The sequence below is a fragment of the Parus major genome, chromosome 5 (genome assembly GCF_001522545.3).
Source record: "Parus major isolate Abel chromosome 5, Parus_major1.1, whole genome shotgun sequence".
Lineage (NCBI taxonomy): Eukaryota > Metazoa > Chordata > Aves > Passeriformes > Paridae > Parus > Parus major.
The window spans coordinates 16,492,296-16,513,364 of NC_031774.1; the positions used below are offsets into that span (position 1 = coordinate 16,492,296).

The 21,069-nt window shown below is 39.3% G+C and overlaps 2 protein-coding genes across 10 annotated transcripts in view; one reads left to right on the forward strand and one right to left on the reverse strand.

Annotated features, from left to right (window-relative positions):
- Positions 1-4,948, forward strand: part of MUC6 (mucin 6, oligomeric mucus/gel-forming) — a gene marked incomplete at its 5' end in the record, with an annotated part of 48,273 nt that extends 43,325 nt beyond the window's left edge. Inside the window, 3 exons of the mRNA XM_033514973.1 lie at positions 714-1,340; positions 2,632-2,734; positions 4,428-4,948. Of these exons, the coding sequence (XP_033370864.1) occupies positions 714-1,340; positions 2,632-2,734; positions 4,428-4,605 (908 nt within the window). The remainder of the gene's footprint in view (positions 1-713; positions 1,341-2,631; positions 2,735-4,427) is intronic.
- A 958-nt stretch (positions 4,949-5,906) lies between these two features.
- The window catches only part of AP2A2 (adaptor related protein complex 2 subunit alpha 2), a 44,546-nt gene continuing 29,383 nt past the window's right edge, over positions 5,907-21,069 (reverse strand). For 6 of the 9 annotated variants that reach the window (XM_015631063.3, XM_015631062.3, XM_033515458.1 and 3 more), the window contains exons 11-23: positions 20,078-20,260; positions 19,658-19,755; positions 19,250-19,481; positions 18,280-18,447; positions 16,208-16,371; positions 14,398-14,475; positions 13,411-13,493; positions 12,590-12,679; positions 11,670-11,793; positions 10,792-10,908; positions 10,544-10,613; positions 9,305-9,439; positions 5,907-8,560 (exon numbers count right to left, since the gene is read on the reverse strand). In XM_015631063.3, coding sequence (XP_015486549.1) covers positions 8,483-8,560; positions 9,305-9,439; positions 10,544-10,613; positions 10,792-10,908; positions 11,670-11,793; positions 12,590-12,679; positions 13,411-13,493; positions 14,398-14,475; positions 16,208-16,371; positions 18,280-18,447; positions 19,250-19,481; positions 19,658-19,755; positions 20,078-20,260 — 1,620 coding nt within the window. In that variant the 3' untranslated portion in view covers positions 5,907-8,482. The remainder of the gene's footprint in view (positions 8,561-9,304; positions 9,440-10,543; positions 10,614-10,791; positions 10,909-11,669; positions 11,794-12,589; positions 12,680-13,410; positions 13,494-14,397; positions 14,476-16,207; positions 16,372-18,279; positions 18,448-19,249; positions 19,482-19,657; positions 19,756-20,077; positions 20,261-21,069) is intronic. The other 3 variants (XM_015631067.3, XM_015631066.3, XM_015631065.2) reach the window with 1 other exon arrangement.

Genomic DNA, 21,069 nt, shown 5'->3' on the forward strand with positions numbered 1-21,069 from the left:
AGGGCTCAGCTCCTCACTGCCTGGTAAGGCTCTGTCCTAGTCATCCTTCTCCTGCTTTCTCTTTCCAGCTGTCCTTTTTCCTGTCACTCTTCCCTTCCCATCTCCCTACCTGCTTTGTTCCTTTCAGGAAACACATCCCAGTTTTGCATTTGTGTGGCTGCTTATTCCTCCATTCCTTTGCTTTTGATCACCGTAGTTCACCAGTTTAGTCCTGGGCGTGTGCACTGTCTCTGCTTTGGATGGCGCTAATTATATTTCCCAGCAGATTTCTTGGTGTTGTGTTTTAGATGTGGGTCCCAGCAAGTGTTGATAGCACTCAAGTACTTGTGATTGCTCATGAGTGCCAGCTCTGCCCTCGGGCCCCCCATGTTTTGTCCCTCTGCCAGCCAGGTAGCAGGCATAGGGTGGTCACAGGTCCATCAGGGACACTGCCAGCACAGCTGGCCCAAGGCCAGTGGCCAAGGAGACGCTGCCTACCACAGAACATCATGCTGAGCTGTACTGTGGGAGAGTAGGTCATTTATTGCAGCGTAGCAGTTGTGCTGAGACTGGCTGGATATTGGCAAGCCTTGGGATGTGGTGAGTGACTGCCATCGTATATATGGATCATCATTTGGTTTTTAGTTTTTTCCCTTCTGAAAACTGTCTCTATCTGGACATGCATGGGGCTTCCTGGTTTGGCTTTTCTGATTGTCTCCTCATATCTGATTAAGGGGAGCGAATAAATGGCCAGGCAGGCATCCTCAATTTTACCTGTGTCTTTCTCCTGGCAGCCTCTACCCATGGAAAGTCAACTGTGCCACACATTGCGCCACCTGTGACCACACAGATGACCACGGCTATCACCTCCATCAGCAGCACCTCCAAGACCTCTGTCTCCACAGAAGCCCCTCTGGAAACCTCTCCAAATCCCAGCTCTCTGCCTGGCCCCAGCAGCCCGCTCAGCACCCGGCTGCCATCCACTGCCACATCTCCATTCTCTTCTGCTTTGGCCCCATCCATCAGCACAACATCTGTGCCTACTTCCACTTTTAGTTCTGTTGAGAGCACTACACATTCTTACTTCCAAAACACCACATCAACTCCATATGGGAAAACGTCTTCATTAGCTGTCCCTACCAGTATCTCTACTCAGTCCAGGCCAGCGTTGATCCCAACAGTTTTATCTACAACTATTACCTTTGCTCCCCATGTTATCACTATGGCTTCTACAGAGTCGGTTGAAAGGAGTTCCCTGCAAACAACAACACTAACCACCGCTCGAACAACATCATCTCCTCCTCTCACCTCTGGCCTTTCAACATCTCTGTCCTCTGTTGTTCCATCAACAGTGCCACACGGTAATGTATCTCATGAAATTTCCTTTATCATGGATTTGCTTTTAATGCCTTTTTTTGAGGAGTGTGTGAATTCATGTATCCTTTGTCAGTGATCCTGTTTGTACCCACTGGCTCAATCTTTTCTTTTTGTCCTTTCTGCAGTTATTTTTTGTAAAGCTATTGTCTGATATCCTAGATTTCATACAGATTCCCTGCTCGTCAATATTTTAAACTTTTAGAAGTGTGAGTTAAAAGAGTCTGATAGGATGCACTTCAGGAGAGCCACAGAACCTTTATTCTGTCATCCTAAAAAGCAGTGTAAGAAACCTCTCATTGGGACAGGCTATCCTCTCATTACCCTCCAGCCTTCTTGTTAGCTCTTACATACTGTGCACACTTGGTGTATATATATATGTATATATATATATATGTGTGTGTGTATATATATGTGTATATATGTGTGTGTATATATGTATATATAGATGTATATATATGTATATATGTATATGTATGTATGTGTGTATATATATATATATACACACACACATACAGCATCTTAGTCTCTATAACCTTTCTCTCAGCAGGGAACCTGACTGTGCTTAAAAGATCATTGTGCAGGATCAGGTGTGAGTGGTGCATGAGTTGCCTTCATAGTTTTCAGTCTTCTTCATCTTTGTTCTCCTTAATATAAACTTCAAATACTATCTTTGAACTCCTTGGAAAACCTGTGTTTTCAGTCAGCTTCCTTCTTCATAAAGTGCTTAGTGTGATGCTTCAAGGCAGGAGAAAACACTGACACATACAATTGCTACCAACACGTAGCATTAAACATTCTCTCTAGTAAGGCAAGTTACAAACTTCTGGCTACCTATAAATACATCCTTATGAGCAAATTAAGCAATTTTCAAATAAGTCAAGTCTGTGAACCAGAAATAATTCTATCGGAATAAGCCAGCTGCTTGTTCACTTTGCATCTTTGTGTTCTCAGCAGAGGATTAGCTTTTCCATGCTGGACTGAATGTATACTATATTCTTAACAGGATTTTTTTCTCATTTGTAATTCCCACTTCTGCTTTCTTAAAAAAAAGAACTTTATTCTTGTTGTCCTCCAAGGCAAGCCTCTCCTGCAACTTTAGTGCCCAGTTTAATACCTTCTCTTGCTGTGTAACTTAACTTGTGACTTGTTAATTATATCATGCAATAAGAATGGTTTTCCATGAAACCAAATATGGAGGCTTTTGGCATCTAACAAGGTTACTCAAGAAGACCAAAATGAATTATAGCAGAGTTTTTTTCTTTCTACATTTGACAGAGCATTGTAGAGAAGTTGAATATGAAGAAAAAGTAACTTTCAAAGGCTGTTCCACAAATGTCACTTTGAGCCGATGTGAAGGATCATGTCCATCTTCAACAAAGTAAGGATAACTGAGGCTGTACAGTACTAGAGTTGTTTTCCTTATTTGGTCATCTCTAAGTAGGGAAATTTACGAACTACTGTGCCTTTATAATTCAGGGAGGAAAATGTGGTTAGAGTCCACCCAGCAATATATGACATTGCTGTATAAACCAGTTAATAGCAACAATAAAGTCATTAATTACACAGGGATTTACACCTAATCAAGGAAGGTCATCTCACTCCTTTAAGTTTTTGGGTTTTTGTTTTTAAAAAAAGCCAGACATTAATGCTGCAGGTTTGGAGGGCTTTTTTGTTGTTTTGATTGGGGTTTTGGTTTTCTGTTTCCTTTTTAAAGACTGAAAAAGTGGTTTAGGCTATACCTATTTCAAATAGGTAAGACAGTAAAATAGGAAATTTCATCTAAGGTAAGTAATGTCACTTCAGTTATCTCATAGCATGCACCTAATAGTGTAAATCAGGTGTATGTTATAATTACAGGGGTGCTATCTGTGCCTGTGGAGATCTACTGCCCATTAGGAAAATCTGACAGGAAGTCAAGGTTTCAATACAAGTAAAACAGTGCAGTAGTATTACAGTTCAGTTATTGGGTGGGAAAAAAATTGCATTCCCAACAATCCAAGCCAATACAATGTTCAAGAATGGAAAGCAATGAAGTTTTGCATGAACTAATTTAAATTAATCCTGATGCTAAAAGTTGTCCCTTTCAAAGCACCCTTTCAAAGTGTGCCCCCAGCATTTTGAAAACTGAGTGACTAACTTTGTACCCTGAGAGCTGACAAAAGGGCTGTCAAATTTTAGAGCCAAGGTTTGTCTCAATTGCTAAGAAAGTTGTGGTTAAAACCCAGTTTTAACTGAAACCAAGTAAACTTTTCTCTGCTTCAGAAGTTTTTCCAAAAAGTGTTTTTTCCTTAACTCTTTTCCCCCTACCTGAGTTCTGGCCTGTTATTGATAGTTTCTCACTGACAAGGGCAGAACCAAGACTAGCAGGTGGCTGAAGAGTCAGGAATCAACAGCCTAAGAACTGTAGTAGTGTAAGGACAGTAAATCCTTACCTGCCTATTCAAGCTCTCACTTCATCTGTCTGTGCTCTGTTACTATGAATCCAGCAATTATGTGCAAGTCTTCTACCTTGTTACCTGACCTCACAACCAGAACTGGCATCATACAGCCACCACCTCGGATTCCAGCATTAACTGTTCAGAGGGAGAAAGGGATTTTTGTTCCTCTGTGAACTGCAAAAGGAACACACGCAATTCAGCATCTGCAGGAGACCTTTTCTAAACTCTTAAGTGGTCCAGGGCACAGCTTTAACAGATTTAATCCCTGGACACTTTACAAATATTCAGAAGGCCTAAAAGACACCAGGAGAATCAAATTCTATTAGTTTTCCAGTGATGTCTGAGGTCTAACAGATGAGATCATAGAATCAGACTATCCTGAGCTGGAAAGGTCCTATCCTATTCTAAACAGGAGGCAGCAGCTCAGTACACCAGTTTCTGCATCATGAGAACTTAAAATAGAGTAATTTCCCACATTGTAGTCCTGCAGTTGACAGAGCCGTTCATCTGAGGGCTGTGCTCTTTTTTTTAAACCTCCCACCATAGGAAAGAAAGAAGTTCATATACTTGAAAAACTGTGAGACTGAAGTGCTGTAAATGAATGCCAACTGATTCTGCCTCCTTTCCACACAGGCTGGATGTTGAGAAGATGACGGTCACCACAGCATGTGGCTGCTGTAGGCCACTTGAACTTCTTAAGAAGCAATTCCAACTACCATGCCAAGACCCAGATAACCCTGGAAGAAGGCTCACCACAGAAATAATTGTATTTAGTGGCTGTGTGTGTAACTTTGACAGTTGCACACACTAGCCAGACCTGATGGCTGCAGATAACATTTGTAGTAATTAAACCCTTATCATGAGTTAATCCTGCCACAGCTCATTGCTGGGTTCTCTTGTACTGATTACACAGGACATCCTTGCTGTCAGGCTGCCTGAGCAGCTGCCTGGACTACCAGTGGAGTTACCAGATAAATTATTCCTGATCAGGAGCAGGGTGGGGTACAGAGCAGAAAAGAACAGGCACAGAAATAAAGAATAGGCTCATGGAAGACAAGAAACTGTTTGGCCATGCTCAGGGTGATTTATTCAACCAGAGGCTAAAACTTGGCCCATGCATTGGGCAGTAACAGAAATTAGATGTTCAAATAAAATAGAAGGAACTCAATTTGCTGATTTCTTTCTCCTTATTTGACCTGAAAAAATATTTTAACCAGAACTGTTTTAACTGAAGAATAGTCTATTAGGTTCAGTCAACTTGGAACTGTGGAAGAGCCCACTACTTCACTGGGAGAAGGGAAGTGACCTGTTCCTTGCCTTTCAGGGTGGACACAGCATGTTTGCTCATCATCCACAGCTGAAAGAGTTGGAAAACAAGGTGCTACATGACCCAAAAGTGAATGGTGAGGTTTCCACAGGCACCCTTAGTGTGGTGGGACATTTCTAGGAACAAAACTAACACACACATGGAGCAGCTTTGGGATAAAGCAGGTAGCTAAGGGCTTTTCTCTGCAAGAAATCAAAGCCCACATGCACCTAACAGGACACAAATGGTTCACTCACAAGTGATTTCTACTTGCTGCCACTATAGACAATCTTGACTTTGTTTGAAAGTCATTTAAGTAAAAGATGTATGATTGCACAAAAGCTCAGAGTGCTCTGTTTTCCCTTTTAGCAAGTGTAAGGGAAGAATCTGAAGCATACATTTAAAGCTTAAAAGAGGTTATTTAGCAGTTTAGATTACTCTTCTTCTACAGTGCCATCAACCCTGCATGCAATACAGGTGTGTGCAGCCTAGCCTCAACCCTACACCACTTTTAGGAGGAGTTTACTGCACCAAATACTGCTCATGTACTTACTGTTGTTAAACACTCAGGGGAGAAAGATTTTACATCTGGGTCTTTTTAAAAATAGAGTATTTATAACTTGTAACCAAACACAAACAAAATCACTCACTGGGACAGCAGAAATCTGTAGTCCAGGTAAGGCTCCAGTGAATGAACCCACCAGTACTTCTCATAAAATAATCACAGCAATTGTGTTCCACAACAACCATTCCATGAGAATATTTTTTACATCTTCATGCTCCCAGACAAAAAAAGGACAGTTTCATCACTGTTCTAATCATTTATTTAATCTTAATATGTTCTTCTGATGAATATAGTCTAATATATAGTCTTCTATATGAAAATTCTCCACTTAATTTGACAGAACTTTGTTTTATACAAATAAGACAATCACCATAAATGTTACATACTGGAGTGTAGGTCAAGAATGAACATATGCTACCTGTTTTGCTATTCAGTTATTTTCACATGTCAATGCCTGAAAATACTGCACTTAAAAACAATAACACTGTTTACTGCAGAAATTACTTTGTCTGCTTGACAGGATACATCACTGGTAAGTTAACCATCATTCACAAAAAAAATAAAATCAAGTATTTGTCTTTAATTTGTTCACTTTTCTGCTCATGGCTTCATTGAGCGGACATTTAATACAAAGAGTGAACAGTCATAAGCTTAACACAGTCACCACTGAAAAGACACTTTCCCTTACCCCCCCTCCTTCCCACATTTTAATGCACATTTTAGCACATTTGAACCAAAGCAAAGTGAAATAAAGTAGTGCAGTGTCTCAAGGTGTCCTTTAATGAGGGCACAGAACATTTTTCAGAGGGACAGATATACAACAGGATTTGGAAAATACAAAACAGAACCTCCTCCTCTGTCTTTGCTAAGACTCCCTTTAGTTCAGCACATCAGATTTTAACACAGCAGCCAAGAGCATGGTTAACATAACAGGACTAATAATGAGACACAGAGCATCAAGAGGAGAAAACAAAAGGTATTCCATCAGCATTTGCCAACTGCCCAACCTGACTGCAGAACCCCTCACCAAGATTTTCAATGACAATATTTATGATTAAAGAGTCTTAAGTAAGAAGAATTTGAAAGGCCTTAAAGGCGCCAATTGTTCAAGAGAACTTTTGCAAAAAAAACAGGTCTTCACCAAGTTTTCAGCTTTAATATCCATAGTTACCAGCTATTACTGGAAAAACAAAACATATCCCCCAAAATCCATACATCACAGCCAAACCTTTGTTCCTCATTTTTCACTTTTACTCAAGTACAAGCAGGAGCTTTTGGCCAAACCAAGTGATAACCTCCCAGTTGTATCATTTAATCTCAAAGCACTGAAGACAAAAAGCAAGGCACACTCGATCATGGAGAATCCTGTCCCCTGTTGAGCACTGGGCAGCATGACAGCAGCCTCATTTAAACGTATTTTCAGTGTCACCACCATGACTCAACACCTTCATTTCCTGGGCACACTTGTCTGTATGTGTTGTGACACAGCAGTCCCAGGCTTCCCTTCAATGGCCATGAGGAAATCTTGACCTGAGGTTCCCTTCTCCTGTCAGCAGGAGCTGATTTTGTTCACCACGATCTGTAGCTCTTGCTGACACCAGCCCAGGGTTTCTAACTGGGCCACCTCACCTGCTTTGGTTTAGCAGCCTCTGTTGCACACCTCAAGGCTTGAGGAGCACGAGCCAAAACTTCTGTCCACTGACTTCTGCAGAGAGGCTGCAAAGAGTTTGATGTGAAGCAAGGTACAAAGACTTTGGCTGTAAAAACCACTAGAAAAGATGAACATTTTTGGGTCTAATACTTTCAACAGAAGTTTTCTACACCATGTTGGACATTTATACCACTGACAGGAAGGAAACTGCTTAGATATCAGTTATTCAACCTCTTGAGTCTGAACATTAATGTACACTGGGGAAAAGATATTGATTACAATTACATTTTCGCCTAAGAGTGCATGCCTTACAGCCCTTCAAGGGCCCATTTCTTCCCACTTCTTTTATACAATACTGCAGTTTTCTGCAGTTAATTGTATCACATCATTAGAACTTGTGAAGTCTGATGGCAAACAGAATGTTTAACTTCACTGAGAAACAACAAACAAGTATATACTCATTCACCCCCTACCAGAGAGGCTCACCTCATTTTAACAGAGATAAGCAGAAGAATTAAGAATAGTTTTTGTGTTCCATCCAAATATCAGAAAACATTAAGATGTAAAATATTACAAGATTAATACTTTTAAGACTCTGGTCCTGTGGCATTTTTCAAATACAAAGATTGGTGACACAACATAAATGTTTACTTTAATCAGATTCAAACACATCTTCAAATCTGCCCTTCCATCCATTAGACAACTTGCGGCAATGTTCAACTTTACAAAGTTTTGATTCTACATTAACATGGGAATTAACCTTCCTGAGCAGCAGTAAATCAGTTTCTTTCAGCTCAGAGCAGAGGAAGTATCTCTTAAAGGTACTGAAGCAGGTTTTTGAGCTATTTTGAGCTGAAATCCTTGATTGCCACAACTAAAACAATTTCCCTTCAACAAGTTTAAAAGCCTGACCTCTGCAAAAAAAGGAGCAAAAGACAGCCCTCCCACCCTTTGTGTAACACACTAAAAGCCATTTTTAATGGAAAAAGTCACTTCCCTGTACTGTACATTTTATAGTCTTAATTTCAAACAAGGGTCAAGTCCTATTAAGGCAGGGAGCTGGTATTGGTTAACATTGCAGTACTCAGACAGTGATGTACAAGACATTTATTTGCAGTATGATGACAGTGATATAAGTGGAAAAACCAAAACTGACATGGTTAATATTAAAACTGTTCTGACAGCAATTCACATAATCTCTGAGATACAGCTTCTTTACTTGTTCGTAGTGTGAGCCTATACATCTGAAAAAGAACATAAAATAATACTTTTTAAACAGTTTGGCATTAAAGGAATGCACAGTCAACAGTGAAAACTAACAGTTACCTCTTACTTGCTTTGTAAGCTTTGGTAGAAAAAGATCTCAAAATACTCAGAGGGAGCTACCCAGCAACACAGCTTTTACAAACTACTGGCTGAACCAACCCTATCTTCAAACCCTTGTTGAGAATTACTCTTACTCAAGTATTTTTTGGGTTTAACAGAAAGGTGCTGTCCAGAAAATCTGTTAAAGAGGAGCAAATGCTGTCAAAAGCCTAAAGACCCTGGACAACCACTTCTTCAGAGAACAGAAGACATAGCCACTGAAACCTTACTTTTAATCCTTAGTTAATTTTGATAACACCTCTGTCAAAAAAAGCTTTAGTAAAAATACTCTTAACATTATACTCACTTATGCTTTCTCTTTTAGAAAATTACTCTTCTACAAATTCAAAATAGCAAAAGGAAGCATGCTTAACCTGGTCCAAAGAGCACACAACAATCTGGAATATAACCATCTCTTCCAAGAGGAAAGAGAATGGCTCTGAAGAAGAAGCTTACCCAGCTGGGCCAGGACCAGCTGCTAAAATTTAATTTCTTGTTGGAGTCTGCAGTCATAAGGAGCTATTGCAATAGTGATTTTTAAATATCTTAAGGATTTCAGATACACAGAGATACTTAGTTCAAACAAGAACTTATATCTAAGCTGGAGATGGTTACACAGATACCTGTGCCTGGAGGTTGGGTTCAAGGCGCAGCAAGCATCCAATCTGAGTGGTTTTTGTGTGTATGATACCAGCACCAACAAAGTTAGCAGGATTGGGATCTACCTCCTCAAGCAAGGCTGACCCAAATCCAATTATCTGTGAAAGAAGCACAGAACATTTAATGTGGGCAGAGGAGGATACAAGCACAAAGTACACCCAAACAGTCACCATTAAATAGCAAAACAAGTCTTAAGTCTTCAAGACAAATTCATTACTACAAATTTTTGACAGCTGATGCTGATAAATGAGCTGTTCTGTAAATAAGGCTTTTCAAAAGCAACGGAGAAGGAAGTTAAGATTTAACATCAGTCTCCTCTGGTTTTGATACAGCCATTCCTGTCTTACACAGTCATTTCTGTTTTGCCTAAGGGCAGCCAAAGAGTCAGTTTCACCTTTTCTAACCAGTACTCAAGTATAAATTAAGGCTTGAACTATCTTCTAGTTTAGTTTTAAGCAGTGAATCGGTGCTTTCTTAAGCAGCTTCAGGTCTCCAGCTGCTACTGAAGGCTGCATCTAATTCAGACCACAGCTAGAAACTGTCCAACTCAGCACTGCCACAACCTATCACATAGCACAGACTCACATTTTCAATGGATGATCCAACTGCTGTTTAAACAAAAAAGCACAAAGACTGCTTATACCACATGCTAATTTGGGCTGGAATAGAGTTAATTTTCCTCTTAGCAGTATGGGGCTGTGTTTTAGATTTCTGCTGAAAAGAGTTGCTAACACAGGGATGTTTTAGTTATCACTGAGCAGGGGTTACACAGAGCCAAGGTCTTTTCTTCTCCCCACTCCATCAGTGAGGAAGCTGGGAATGCACAAGGAGCTGGGACTAGACACATCCAGGACAACTGAATAGTGGGATACCCTTTTCTGTGATGTTATTTTGCCTTCCCAAGTAACTGTTACACTTAATGGAGCCCTGCTGCCCTGGGGATGGCCAAACACCTTCCTGCCAGTGGGAAGCACTGAATTAATCCTTTGCTTTGCTTGTGTGCATGCCTTTTCTTTACTGACTGAACTCTCTTTACCTCAACCCACACATTTTCTTACTTTTACCCTTCTTATTCTCTGCCCCACCCCTCTGGGGGAGAGTGAGCAAATGGCTGTGTGGTGCTTAGTTGCCAGCTGAGGTTAAAACATGACCTGCCACTGCCCTGGTACACTATGAATTAAAAATATCACACCACCACCCACCTTTGCTTTCGTGATCTCTGCATCCATTGGGTGCTTTGCTTTAAAGATATTCTGTACTTCCTGTTTTGGACTGCAAGACAAGGCAAGACAAATACATTATGAACAGCATTTCCAATAGCAATTAATTCTACTGGGAGAGCTCATGGCTTACAGGATTTAGTGTGGGATGAGGCACTGCACCAGTTACACTCACAATATACCTTTCTCTTCCCTCACCCACCACAAGAGCCCCAAGTGCAAAGTCTTACTTGCTCAGCTGCTTCCAACGCTGAAAAAAGTCTTGAGAAGACATCTCTGTTGGCTGGAAAAATTTATTCAGAGTGATGGGTAATTTTACCGAAAGATTTTGAAATGTTCCACCGTACCTGCAGATGGAATAGAAAAACCACAGTGCATGTGGCAGCCTCAGCAATGTGTCAGCAGAAATCAACCAAGCAATTGAGGAAATGTTTATGATTAAAATCCATCAACTGCACATGACATTTCTAATACACAGTTTGAATCCACTGTTAAATAAATTTATTTTCTCTGCTTAGATTGAACATAAATTGGCAGGACTGCTGATAAGGTTCTCTCAGTTTTAGCACAGGTTTATTCTTCTAGATATAGCACCCTAAGGGGTGAAAATATACCCCTGTGAAAACATACCAATAAAAACCAGTCTAGACTAGAATAACAACATGTAGCCCAGAACTCAGGATTTTATAAAACTGAGCTGATGTTGAGTGGACAGTACAAGATTCTATTTCTGGTTGCATACGCTTCCAGGCCAAGTTATTTGCAGAAATGTTCTTGGTTTCCAGAAGAGAGAAGTTACTGCGTATATTCCTGTCAAGATTTCTTAAGCAAACAGGAAGACAGCTGTTTTATATAGATAGCTGACACAGAAGTCATGGAGACATTTTATCAGTAGGTGCTTCTCAACTGTTTGGTTTGGCTGGGGTTTTAAACCACATTGTTCCAAGTGGATTCTCCCTAGCACCTTAAAGCTCAATCAGATCAAATTTTCAAGTTGTCTACCCAAGAGAGCTTTGTGTGTCCGTATTTTGCATTCAGTCACAGGGCCATGCCAAATTTAACATCTTTCATCTAATTAATTCACTAACATTTGAATCCTTTGTTTTACCTGAACTGAATGTTCAGGATGGGAGCTTCCATGAAGTCTGACACACATTCGATGTTCACAACTTGCTGAACCTGTGCACCTCCATCCACTGTGGGGTCAACAGGTTTTGTCTGAAGATTCAGGCATGGAAAAGTAGTTAAGGAAACAGATCAACAAACTGACAATTTAAAAAATACACATCTTCAAATAAGCTCTATGAGGAATTAGCATCAGGTTTTCACTCATTCTCTTTGTGCTACTGAACATTTAAAGCTCAGTTTTTGTACAAGAAAAGAGTTTGTCGGAGTTTAGGGTTTTTTTTATATTGACATATCTACAAGCAATAACCCTGAAAATTCTCAGTTAATTGGATATTCTTAAAGAAAGATGCCCTTAAAAAGGTGTGGAGGCACAGAGACTTCACAATAAAAGCCACAGGACTATTTTGAACATGACAGAGACGCCTTGAGTCAAACAAGCCTGACTACTTAATCTCCCAGAAATCCTAAATTTGTAATACCAAGCATTAAGGACCATCCATGAATTAAGATCTTATTTTGAAGTACCACTATCTTGGAACACATGTATTCCATCTCCTTGTCAAGTTTTAGGTTATCTGCTAATGCATTACTCGAAGGACACATTTCTACCTCTGCTACTTCATGTCAGTGGTGAAAGCTACAGTTCCAGTACATATTTATTCAGCTTAATTTCTTGTTATTTCAGAAGTAAAATTTTATAACCAGGGCTTTGAGGAAAGAATCTTTCATCCCTGCTCAACACTTTTCTTTCCACAAGAACTTTAGAGAGGTATCAACAAGTTTCTCATTTCTTCATGTTCAAGGACACCGTGCCTTGATCCAACAGATTTATTATATTGTTCAGCAATAAACCACAAAAACCTAATAAGAACAGACACATGCTACTACATTTAAGGATATTTGACTGAAGGTCATCTGAGCAGATTACTGTTGGAGTAAAATTCAAGAACTGTGTTGATGTCTTATTACCATAGAATATGAACATACGTCCTGGAAAGAGAAGAACAAGACATCAGAATTTCTAGGTCATCTAATTGCATTGAACTACTTGTGCTTTAATTCCCTAACACATTTTCTACCTTTCCTTAAAACCACTTTTAAGAACAAAATACAGTTTACATGGTTTATCTAACCAAGACATTCACAGTTCAAAATGCAGTGATTTAACCAAGCCATTCCATTAGATCTCTCCTACAGTAGTGGTCACACAGGCAGTTAAATCATCAGCAGGAGTTTTCAATTGCTGGAAAATTTTGTTAAGATGCTACTATGGCACCAAGTGTTTTACAGAAAGGGAGAAGCAAGCAATTCTATTGCTAGCCTGTATTCAAATCCCATCTCTTTTCTAGATGGTTCCAGTATCTTGTGCATTCAATCTGATCTGTCTTGTGTCTTGTATCATTACAATAAACCATACTGCAAGATATAAATTTTGAGCAGAATGGTCCTTTATAAACCTGGCTGCACCAGCCATACAATCAGGCAGCAAGAGCTGGAGCTTAACACTCCTATTTATATCAGCTACCAAAACAATCAAAAAAATTCAAGGAAACAAGAACCCATACAAAAGCCATGGATGCACAACAGTGGGAGTTGTAAAAACGTTTATGCCCATAAAGCTACTTCCCTCTTCAGTAGCTGAAAAGGGAGTCCTGTCTAGAATACCATGCTGGCATTGTGATTGATAATGCAACAGCCAACCACAACAAAACAGATCTTACCCAGGTTCTGTCGAAATTCAGACTTCAAACCAATTTGTAGCAACTGATTTTCAAATAAGACTCCATTATTTTTACACACAAACCTAGGGGAAGAGAGGGAAAACATGTTTTAAACTGAGCCACATTAAACAATATTTAGAACCACAAAATTCAGGGTTTACACAGAGGATGAAGATTGCGGTTAACCTAGAATGCATCAATCTGTGAGAGAGGCCTTTGCAGAAAACTGCAGAGTTAGAAAAGACACTTTCACAACCAGAACCACCATTTGTAGGACACTAAAAGAACTGACACTTTTATTTGATAGGATGTCTGAGAAACTATGAAGGAAACCACAATATGCTATATACACACACACTGTCTAATAAAGGACCAGGCAACAGATCAGGATTTTTCTTATTAGTCTTGAGGACTTGTGAAACTCATTAGGTTGATGCACAATTGCAAAGTTTGAAGCTTTGACTACTTAAACCTGAAAGAAAAAACCCCTCCTTATCAATTCTGTATCACCTAAGCCAACTGAGAGATGTACTTTTTCCATTTTGAGAGAGGAAGCCCATTCTATTCTCCAGTGATCTCAGTCCTTTCTATCACCCTTCACTTAAAAGTAGAAGAGGTGGTCAGCAAACATCTGCCTTTTGCATACAAGGCACTTAAAACACACTCCCAAATATCAGTACTTTTGACAAGTACTCTGTTTTTTATTTATTTCCAAATAGTTGCAGAAACTTAAGATAAAACTGGCATTGCCTCATTTTAGAGCAGTGTGTGATAGCACTGACTTGTAAAGGCAACTCTAACCTGTGTATTCATGAGCCTGTCACAAAATCCACAGCATCCACAGAGGTGTTCTAGTCACAAGTCTGACAGTACATGTTTCTCTAGTTTTGCTGGTATTAAGTTAATGAACAATATAGTTTTGCTTTTTAACTCTATTCTGGAAATTGAATACTTTGCCCAGCCTTGCAAGGTTTTAGTATTGCTTACTTGTGAAAAAGCTCATCAGCATCATGCACAGTATCAGCTGGTTCCTCAGAAACTACCTCAGATGAAGCCAGGTCAGGGCTAGTTCAGGCAGCACAAAGGAAGAAAGGCAGTAGCGACAGAGACAGCAGGAGTTAGTAAAGACAGCTTAGAGCTTAGTTACTTCTTTTACCTCCTTCCTCAAAAACGGCACTGCTGAGCTTAATGCATGAGAAATTGATTAGCTGCCCTAGCTCAGTATCCTAGAAAGGTTTTAGGCATTAGGCAATGTTTTCCCCCACTTATCTCCCCCATCCCACCCCAACTATTAGAAAACAGCAATTCTTCACGAAGACTGCTGAAGGTGTTCAGTAAATGTAAACCTCTTAGAGAACCAAGTCCTTTTAGGTGTTTAACTGTGACAGCAGAAGTGTTTAAGTTCAAAATCAAAAAGGTAGCTGCATATTAACTGCTACAAAGGTGTGTTTAAAAGCAGAGGCCTCATCAACCTTAGCGACCTTTCTAATGATAGGTGCACAATCAGTTCCTAAAAACATACAAGTATTAAGCATAGGAAAGAGTACACAGGCACACAGAGAATGACTTACCCAAGCAACAGATTAGAAACAAAAGTGACAACAGCACTAAAAAGAGGCAGGAGACTGTAAAAAGCAACTTCTCAGTATAATTAGAGAAGCATTTCATCATCTACAGACAGACCAAGGAGTTGGGCATTGCTATACTTTCTTCTGCAGAAATAAAAACTCTTTTTAAGTAACATCTGCTTATGAAGCTACTAGCATTGGTTCCTTTAGTTACCCCCTTAAAACAAACAAAAAAAAAAAAAAGCAAAAAGCATGAACAAGCTTGTGTAGCTTCCTAAAGTCCTGGTTTTGTGTTGTATGATCAAGTATCACTTCTGATTTTCCAGGAGAAACACAGTATCAAGTATTAATCACTGCAAACCTGCAACAATGCATTGCCTGGAATAAAATTTTGATGAAAGTGTCAATGATCCAGGCAGATCAGTTTCCCTAATTATGTCTTTTATATTAAGATGCATAGAAAATGTGTTGTGCCAACATTCAAAATTTAGTCCTTGACAGCAGTAATACGTTCTTGTTGGCAGGACAGCTGATTTTAAAGACATTCTGTGATTTTATGTCATTCATTCCCAAAAATGTAGCCAAATAACATTTGAGAGCAGGCAGGGGCTTTTACTACTAATGGGGTTAATAACACATTGTACCTACACTACACTTGCTAATGCAACTGTAGTATCAAATCCCCTTTGGAAAAAAAAAAAGAAAACCACTTGTTCTTTATCCCCCTTTTCACACCCCTTTGTCAGACAGTAGCAGAACAACTGAAGTGTAGCATTAAAATCTAGGGATCAGTATCTCTGGATACAATCCATCTCTCTCTGTTTCAACAGCAGCTTGCCATAAGAGGAGACACAAGAATACTTTATGAAAAGAAAACAGAAATAAATGTATTTATATCAGGACAGATAATCCCCACTGCAAGATGTATAGAGATGTACAAGCAGCTTAATTTAATGAAACAAAACCAGCATGAAAAACCAGACACTACTGTATGGCAATTATCCTCAGGTTGAGTACTACAGACTCAGTTTTTTGATTATAAGAGAGATAGAAGAGAGATTCAATAAAGCACATCCAGCAGAGTGTCCAAGAACATTTCTCTTGCTGCAAAAACGCCACCCAGGAATACACTCAATGTGCTGGAACAAAATCAGAAGTTATGTTTTTCCTTCAATCCTGTTTTAACAGACAAATTCTCCTTCAAATTCCTTTCAGGGTGACTTAATTACCTCGCAAAGTTGTCATCAGAACCAGGAGCAAGAGGTGCAACTTCAGAAGCTGAATCTAAAAATACATCCACGAGCAGGCTACCAATACCGGCAGGTGGGGGAGCTGGATTGGTGACAGGGGCAGCACCCAGACCCAGCAGATCCGCCGATGGAGAAGGAGTAGACTAAGGAAGACAAGACACTTTGGTGTTACACTGCAACAAAACTACAACAAAGCTGTCTCATTTGCATAGACAACTAAGGTATGGTAAAGTGCCTCTCCCCACCCCAAATCAAGGTTTGAATGACTGTAAAATAGTTCACAAACACAGCAGTTACCACGCTGAATTTCAACTTAAGGTCATTTACAGATGTGGTTTTCTTTTTTTCCTTTGAAGAGAGTTATGTCCATCTAACTGTTAAATAAAACAAAACCAAAATTCATCTATCTAAAATCTGGTTCTGCAGAAGAAAGATGACAAAGATGACAGCTTTTCCTCCCTCTCTTTTCCCATCAGTTTCAAGACAAAGTAAGTACTGTAAGGAATAAAATTCACGTGCTGCTTTTCTTTCATGAAGAATCCATCAAGAAAGCAAGTGGCTTTTACACAAACCTAAACCACAGGTCATCACAGCATCTTCAAAATTGACTGTCAGTTTAATCTTGGATTTCTGAAGCCTAGCAAATCTTAGAAAGAATGTGAACCCTACCAGCAAAAAAAAAAGCAGAGCCTGTAGCCAGTTCAAGCTGCAAACACTAGAGGAAGAGATAAGATGTTTAAACTGTTTTTCCCTCAAACAGAACAAATCAAGCAGCCAGTACACAGAATCATGCAAAAGAGGCTGCGTATATGTGCCCAAGTCGCATGCAAGAACAAAGCACAGACTGTTAACCAAAATGATAATGTATTAGACATTAGCAGCTTCCACTATGCCAGATTTGAGGATGACTCATGAGATGTGTCTGGATCAATCTGAAATCTTGTTTTTGTAAGCCAACTCCAAGTTAATATATATTCCATACAGTATAATGAAAAATTCCCTTGCAAAAGACTTTAAGCAGCCAATCATTATGACCTACTAGAAACAAAGGTTGGACCCAAAATTTCTAACATTTTTGGAATCTAAAGCAGATAAAGCCACTGGTGAAGGTAACACTGTGCAGTCTGTTTTATGGCTGCAACCCATAACGTGAAGCTCATAAAGCATAATGCAGTATTAACTGCCAGTCACCTCAATTTGGTATTCAAAAAAAATTTTGCAACTTTTCTGCTGGAAAGAGATTTCTGTCCAGTCAAAACTGTTGCACTTGGAGTAGCTACTCTTATACACTACAGTGACTAAGTAGTAAATTATTATGCTTTAACGAACTGGGCAGGGAGCATGCTGCAGTATTTCCTTCTCTAGGTAATCTTCTACAGCATCTTAAATCTAATAGCAAGTTATTCTAGGCATTAAAACCAGAAAGAAGTATTACATTATGGGAAAAAATAACTACCAGCTTACTAGCAATAAAATGAGAAGCTTCAGCTCAGAAGGAAAAAAAAACATGTGGACTTGTCTAGCATAACTGAACTCAAACAGTACTGTCAAATAAAAAGTAACAACTTTATACTCATTTAAGGACATTGCAGTGAAGGAAAGTGTTGTCCACTTCTATTAAAAAGAATAACCCAAACCAAGATGCAAAATGACATGTTAGACAAAGCAGAAAAAACAACTGATACTCTGAAATTCAAGTTAACTCTTTGAAATATGTTAATTTTATAACCTCACCCTCAGTGCACTTTCACCAACAAGGAAATCCACATTTCTAAAGTGAACACCAATTATTTTTCAAATAACAATGTACAAGGGATTTTTTTTAGGCTGTAGACAGTTTATCCCCACTTACATAAGATTTCCAAAGGAAAATTGCATCCAAGCATGCAGTGAGGGGAAAGCAGCTGTATGTCCCCTGCATTATAGCAAACACCCACAGCCTTAAGTTTTATATGAAAGGTTTTAAATCCCCAAAATAGCCACTTTAAGAAACCAGTCTTTTCTCGCTTGCATACCGTCTAAATTAGTGAAATAACAGCTTTTAAACTCACCTCATCATTGGCAGAGGCAGGTTCAGCACTTCCATTCATATCAGAGCACCTCTCCTTTTTGATCTCTTCCAGGTCAGTAACTGTGCCTGGGCCTTTCTTCTTCTTCAGTTTAGCCAAAATAGAAGATTCTCTCTCTGGAAAGGGAGGCATTTCTTCCAACACGGTAGCCTTACCACAGGGGAAAAATAAAAAAAGTATTAGTTAAACTTCAGATAAAAAGCCAAACCAGCCTCAGAGCCTTTGAAGAGACACACCCTTATAGACTGCATAAAGCAGAAGTAGTTACCCACACAGAAAATTATTATGCAGTTTTGTAGTGAAGGATTGATCTCTTTTTTAAAATAAAAATTTCTTTAAAACTTTCTGAAGTCCTTCCAAAGCACTTGGTTAAGAAAACAGGAGCATATTCATATTCTCTGAAACAGTGATATTAAAAAAAAGAAAATTTAAATAATTAGATCATAGCAGACCTAAGGGTCCTTAAGTCAGGCAGACCTAGACTTAAACCATAGAGAATACTCAAGTTTCTACTCAGACCTAAGCATTTATTAGATGTCAAAACCGAATGTGCAATGCTCTGCTCAGACCTGAGAGGTTAAATCACTGAACTTCAAGAGAAAAAAAATTACATTTTTCCTGCCCACCATCAATTAAGTCCTCAAAAGAAAGCCCCAGCCTTTTGGTATCTAAATCCTCTAGGACCCTATATTATGCCAGCTTTCCCTTGCCTCTCTGCTCCAGATTAACATGTCTCAATGGTCCTATGTCCCATTACAGCAATAACAAGTTGGAATTTAGCTCTAAATAACAGATTACTACAGCAGAATTAAGGAGACTAAAAGAACCAGCACCCACATTGTAATCCTTAATCCTGCACTGAGATTTCTGAGCAATCAGGTAAGGTTTAGTTGAGTTTCACATGCTGACAGCAGAGTATTACATAATGAAGAAAATAAATCTTTATACCTACCAATATATCAGTACTAGCAATAGTACTGAGCCTCAAATACTCAACAGCTCTCTGCTGCAGTTCAACATCAGCATTCTTTAGCTGACTGTCACTGCGCAGCACATCTTGAATTGTAGTTTTGATTTCTGGAAACAGGTTCACAAACTTGATGTAGGTAGACAGAAGCAGAGCTCGGGTAGGAACACTACACAGATGAAACTTGGAATGTAGCAAGTTGAACTGGATGAGGGGACTTAAAATATGGGAAAAAAAAAGAGTTTGTTGAGTTTTTGTAGATATGATAATCCTTATTATTGCATTACTAGCAAGAGCCGAATGATTTTTTAATTACCCTTTAAGAATGCTAGGAATTAAATTCTTTATAGAAAGCATTACTCCTTCAATTCACTATTTTAGAAGGTGTTTTACCTTGATCTTGGATCACCTGCTATCAGATTTCCAAATTCTCCCAAGATGTAGCCACCTACTTTTACAAGATTCTCGTGGCATGCTGGAGCTTGAAGGGCCTGTAACACATTAATAATCATTGATAGCCAATGTATGAAAAAAACATCTCTTCTGTCACTTCCATTCCCAGTTTTCTCATCTACTTTGCTGCAAGAGCAGACCACAGATCTAGGCACTACAGAGAACTTATGAGAAAAATATGATGGGTGGTATAATTTCACAGAAGACTCTAGTGTGAGTATTACTTGATTAAGAGCACACCTAGCAGCACTGTGGACTTCTAATGACAGACAGAGCTCCTTAAGTTTTGTCTGTTACATCATGTGGTGCTTCCTTAATTCTTAGCTCATTTTGGAAGGGAATTCAAACAGTTACTCTCACCTCAAAAACAGTCTTTGCTGCATATCCTTGCACATCATCCCTGTTGATGACAATCTGAATAACTCGGTACCACACTTCTTCACTGACATAGTCACCAGCAATGCGAATCAGATTCAGGATTGTATCCACATACCAGGTGTAATCCACTGCATACTTCTCAGCTAGAATTGCAACCTTCAGAACCTGAGCACACAAAAGAGGATACAGAAAATTGTCTAGCTCTGACTATGGGTTGTAGACACCTGCTGATGCCCCACACCGGCCCAGAAGCCTCAGCTTCAGATGCATGAGCTTGTTCACTTGTTCCCACAGCCAAGGTGAAAGGTGAACATTGAAATGCTGTGTCAGAATACAGCAGTTGCCAGGTACATATTCCTTTCCTCATAATGCATTCAAGTATGTTGTATCTTAGTGGCTTTCCAATTGTGTACCTAAGTGATCAAGAGCAATTTATAGAACGTATTTTTTTTGCTATAAAAACACCATCTAAACTACCACTGAGACAGGATCAAATAGGAAATTGGAAACCTCCCTAAAAAAGGCCAAAGGAAACTCAAGATAGCAGAGGCAAATAATCACCAAGGCACAGCCCACTTTTTCAGGCTATACTCAGCTTCCTGCATCCTGAAGCAAACAATCAGCTTCAGGGGAGACCCCACACAATTTACTATCAGTTGCCTTTACTACTACTAAAAGAACAGGTCAATAAAAGGGAAGAGAATGAAATTCTCACTATCTGCCAAGTCAGGGGACACTGCCAACAGCAACCAGACAGCACAAGAGGTAAATCAACTAACACTGTATTCCACACTCACTTCTCCAACCAAGGGACTTCAGCACCTAACTAAGCTAAATAACTACTGTAAGTAGAACTTTTGTTTACCATCCTAAAAAGGTTTGAATATTTCAACTTTTATCCTACTGGTAGAAAGGAGACAGATATCAGACCTCCTAGCTGATTATAAGTTAGTGATTTTGTGAACCCTTAGACT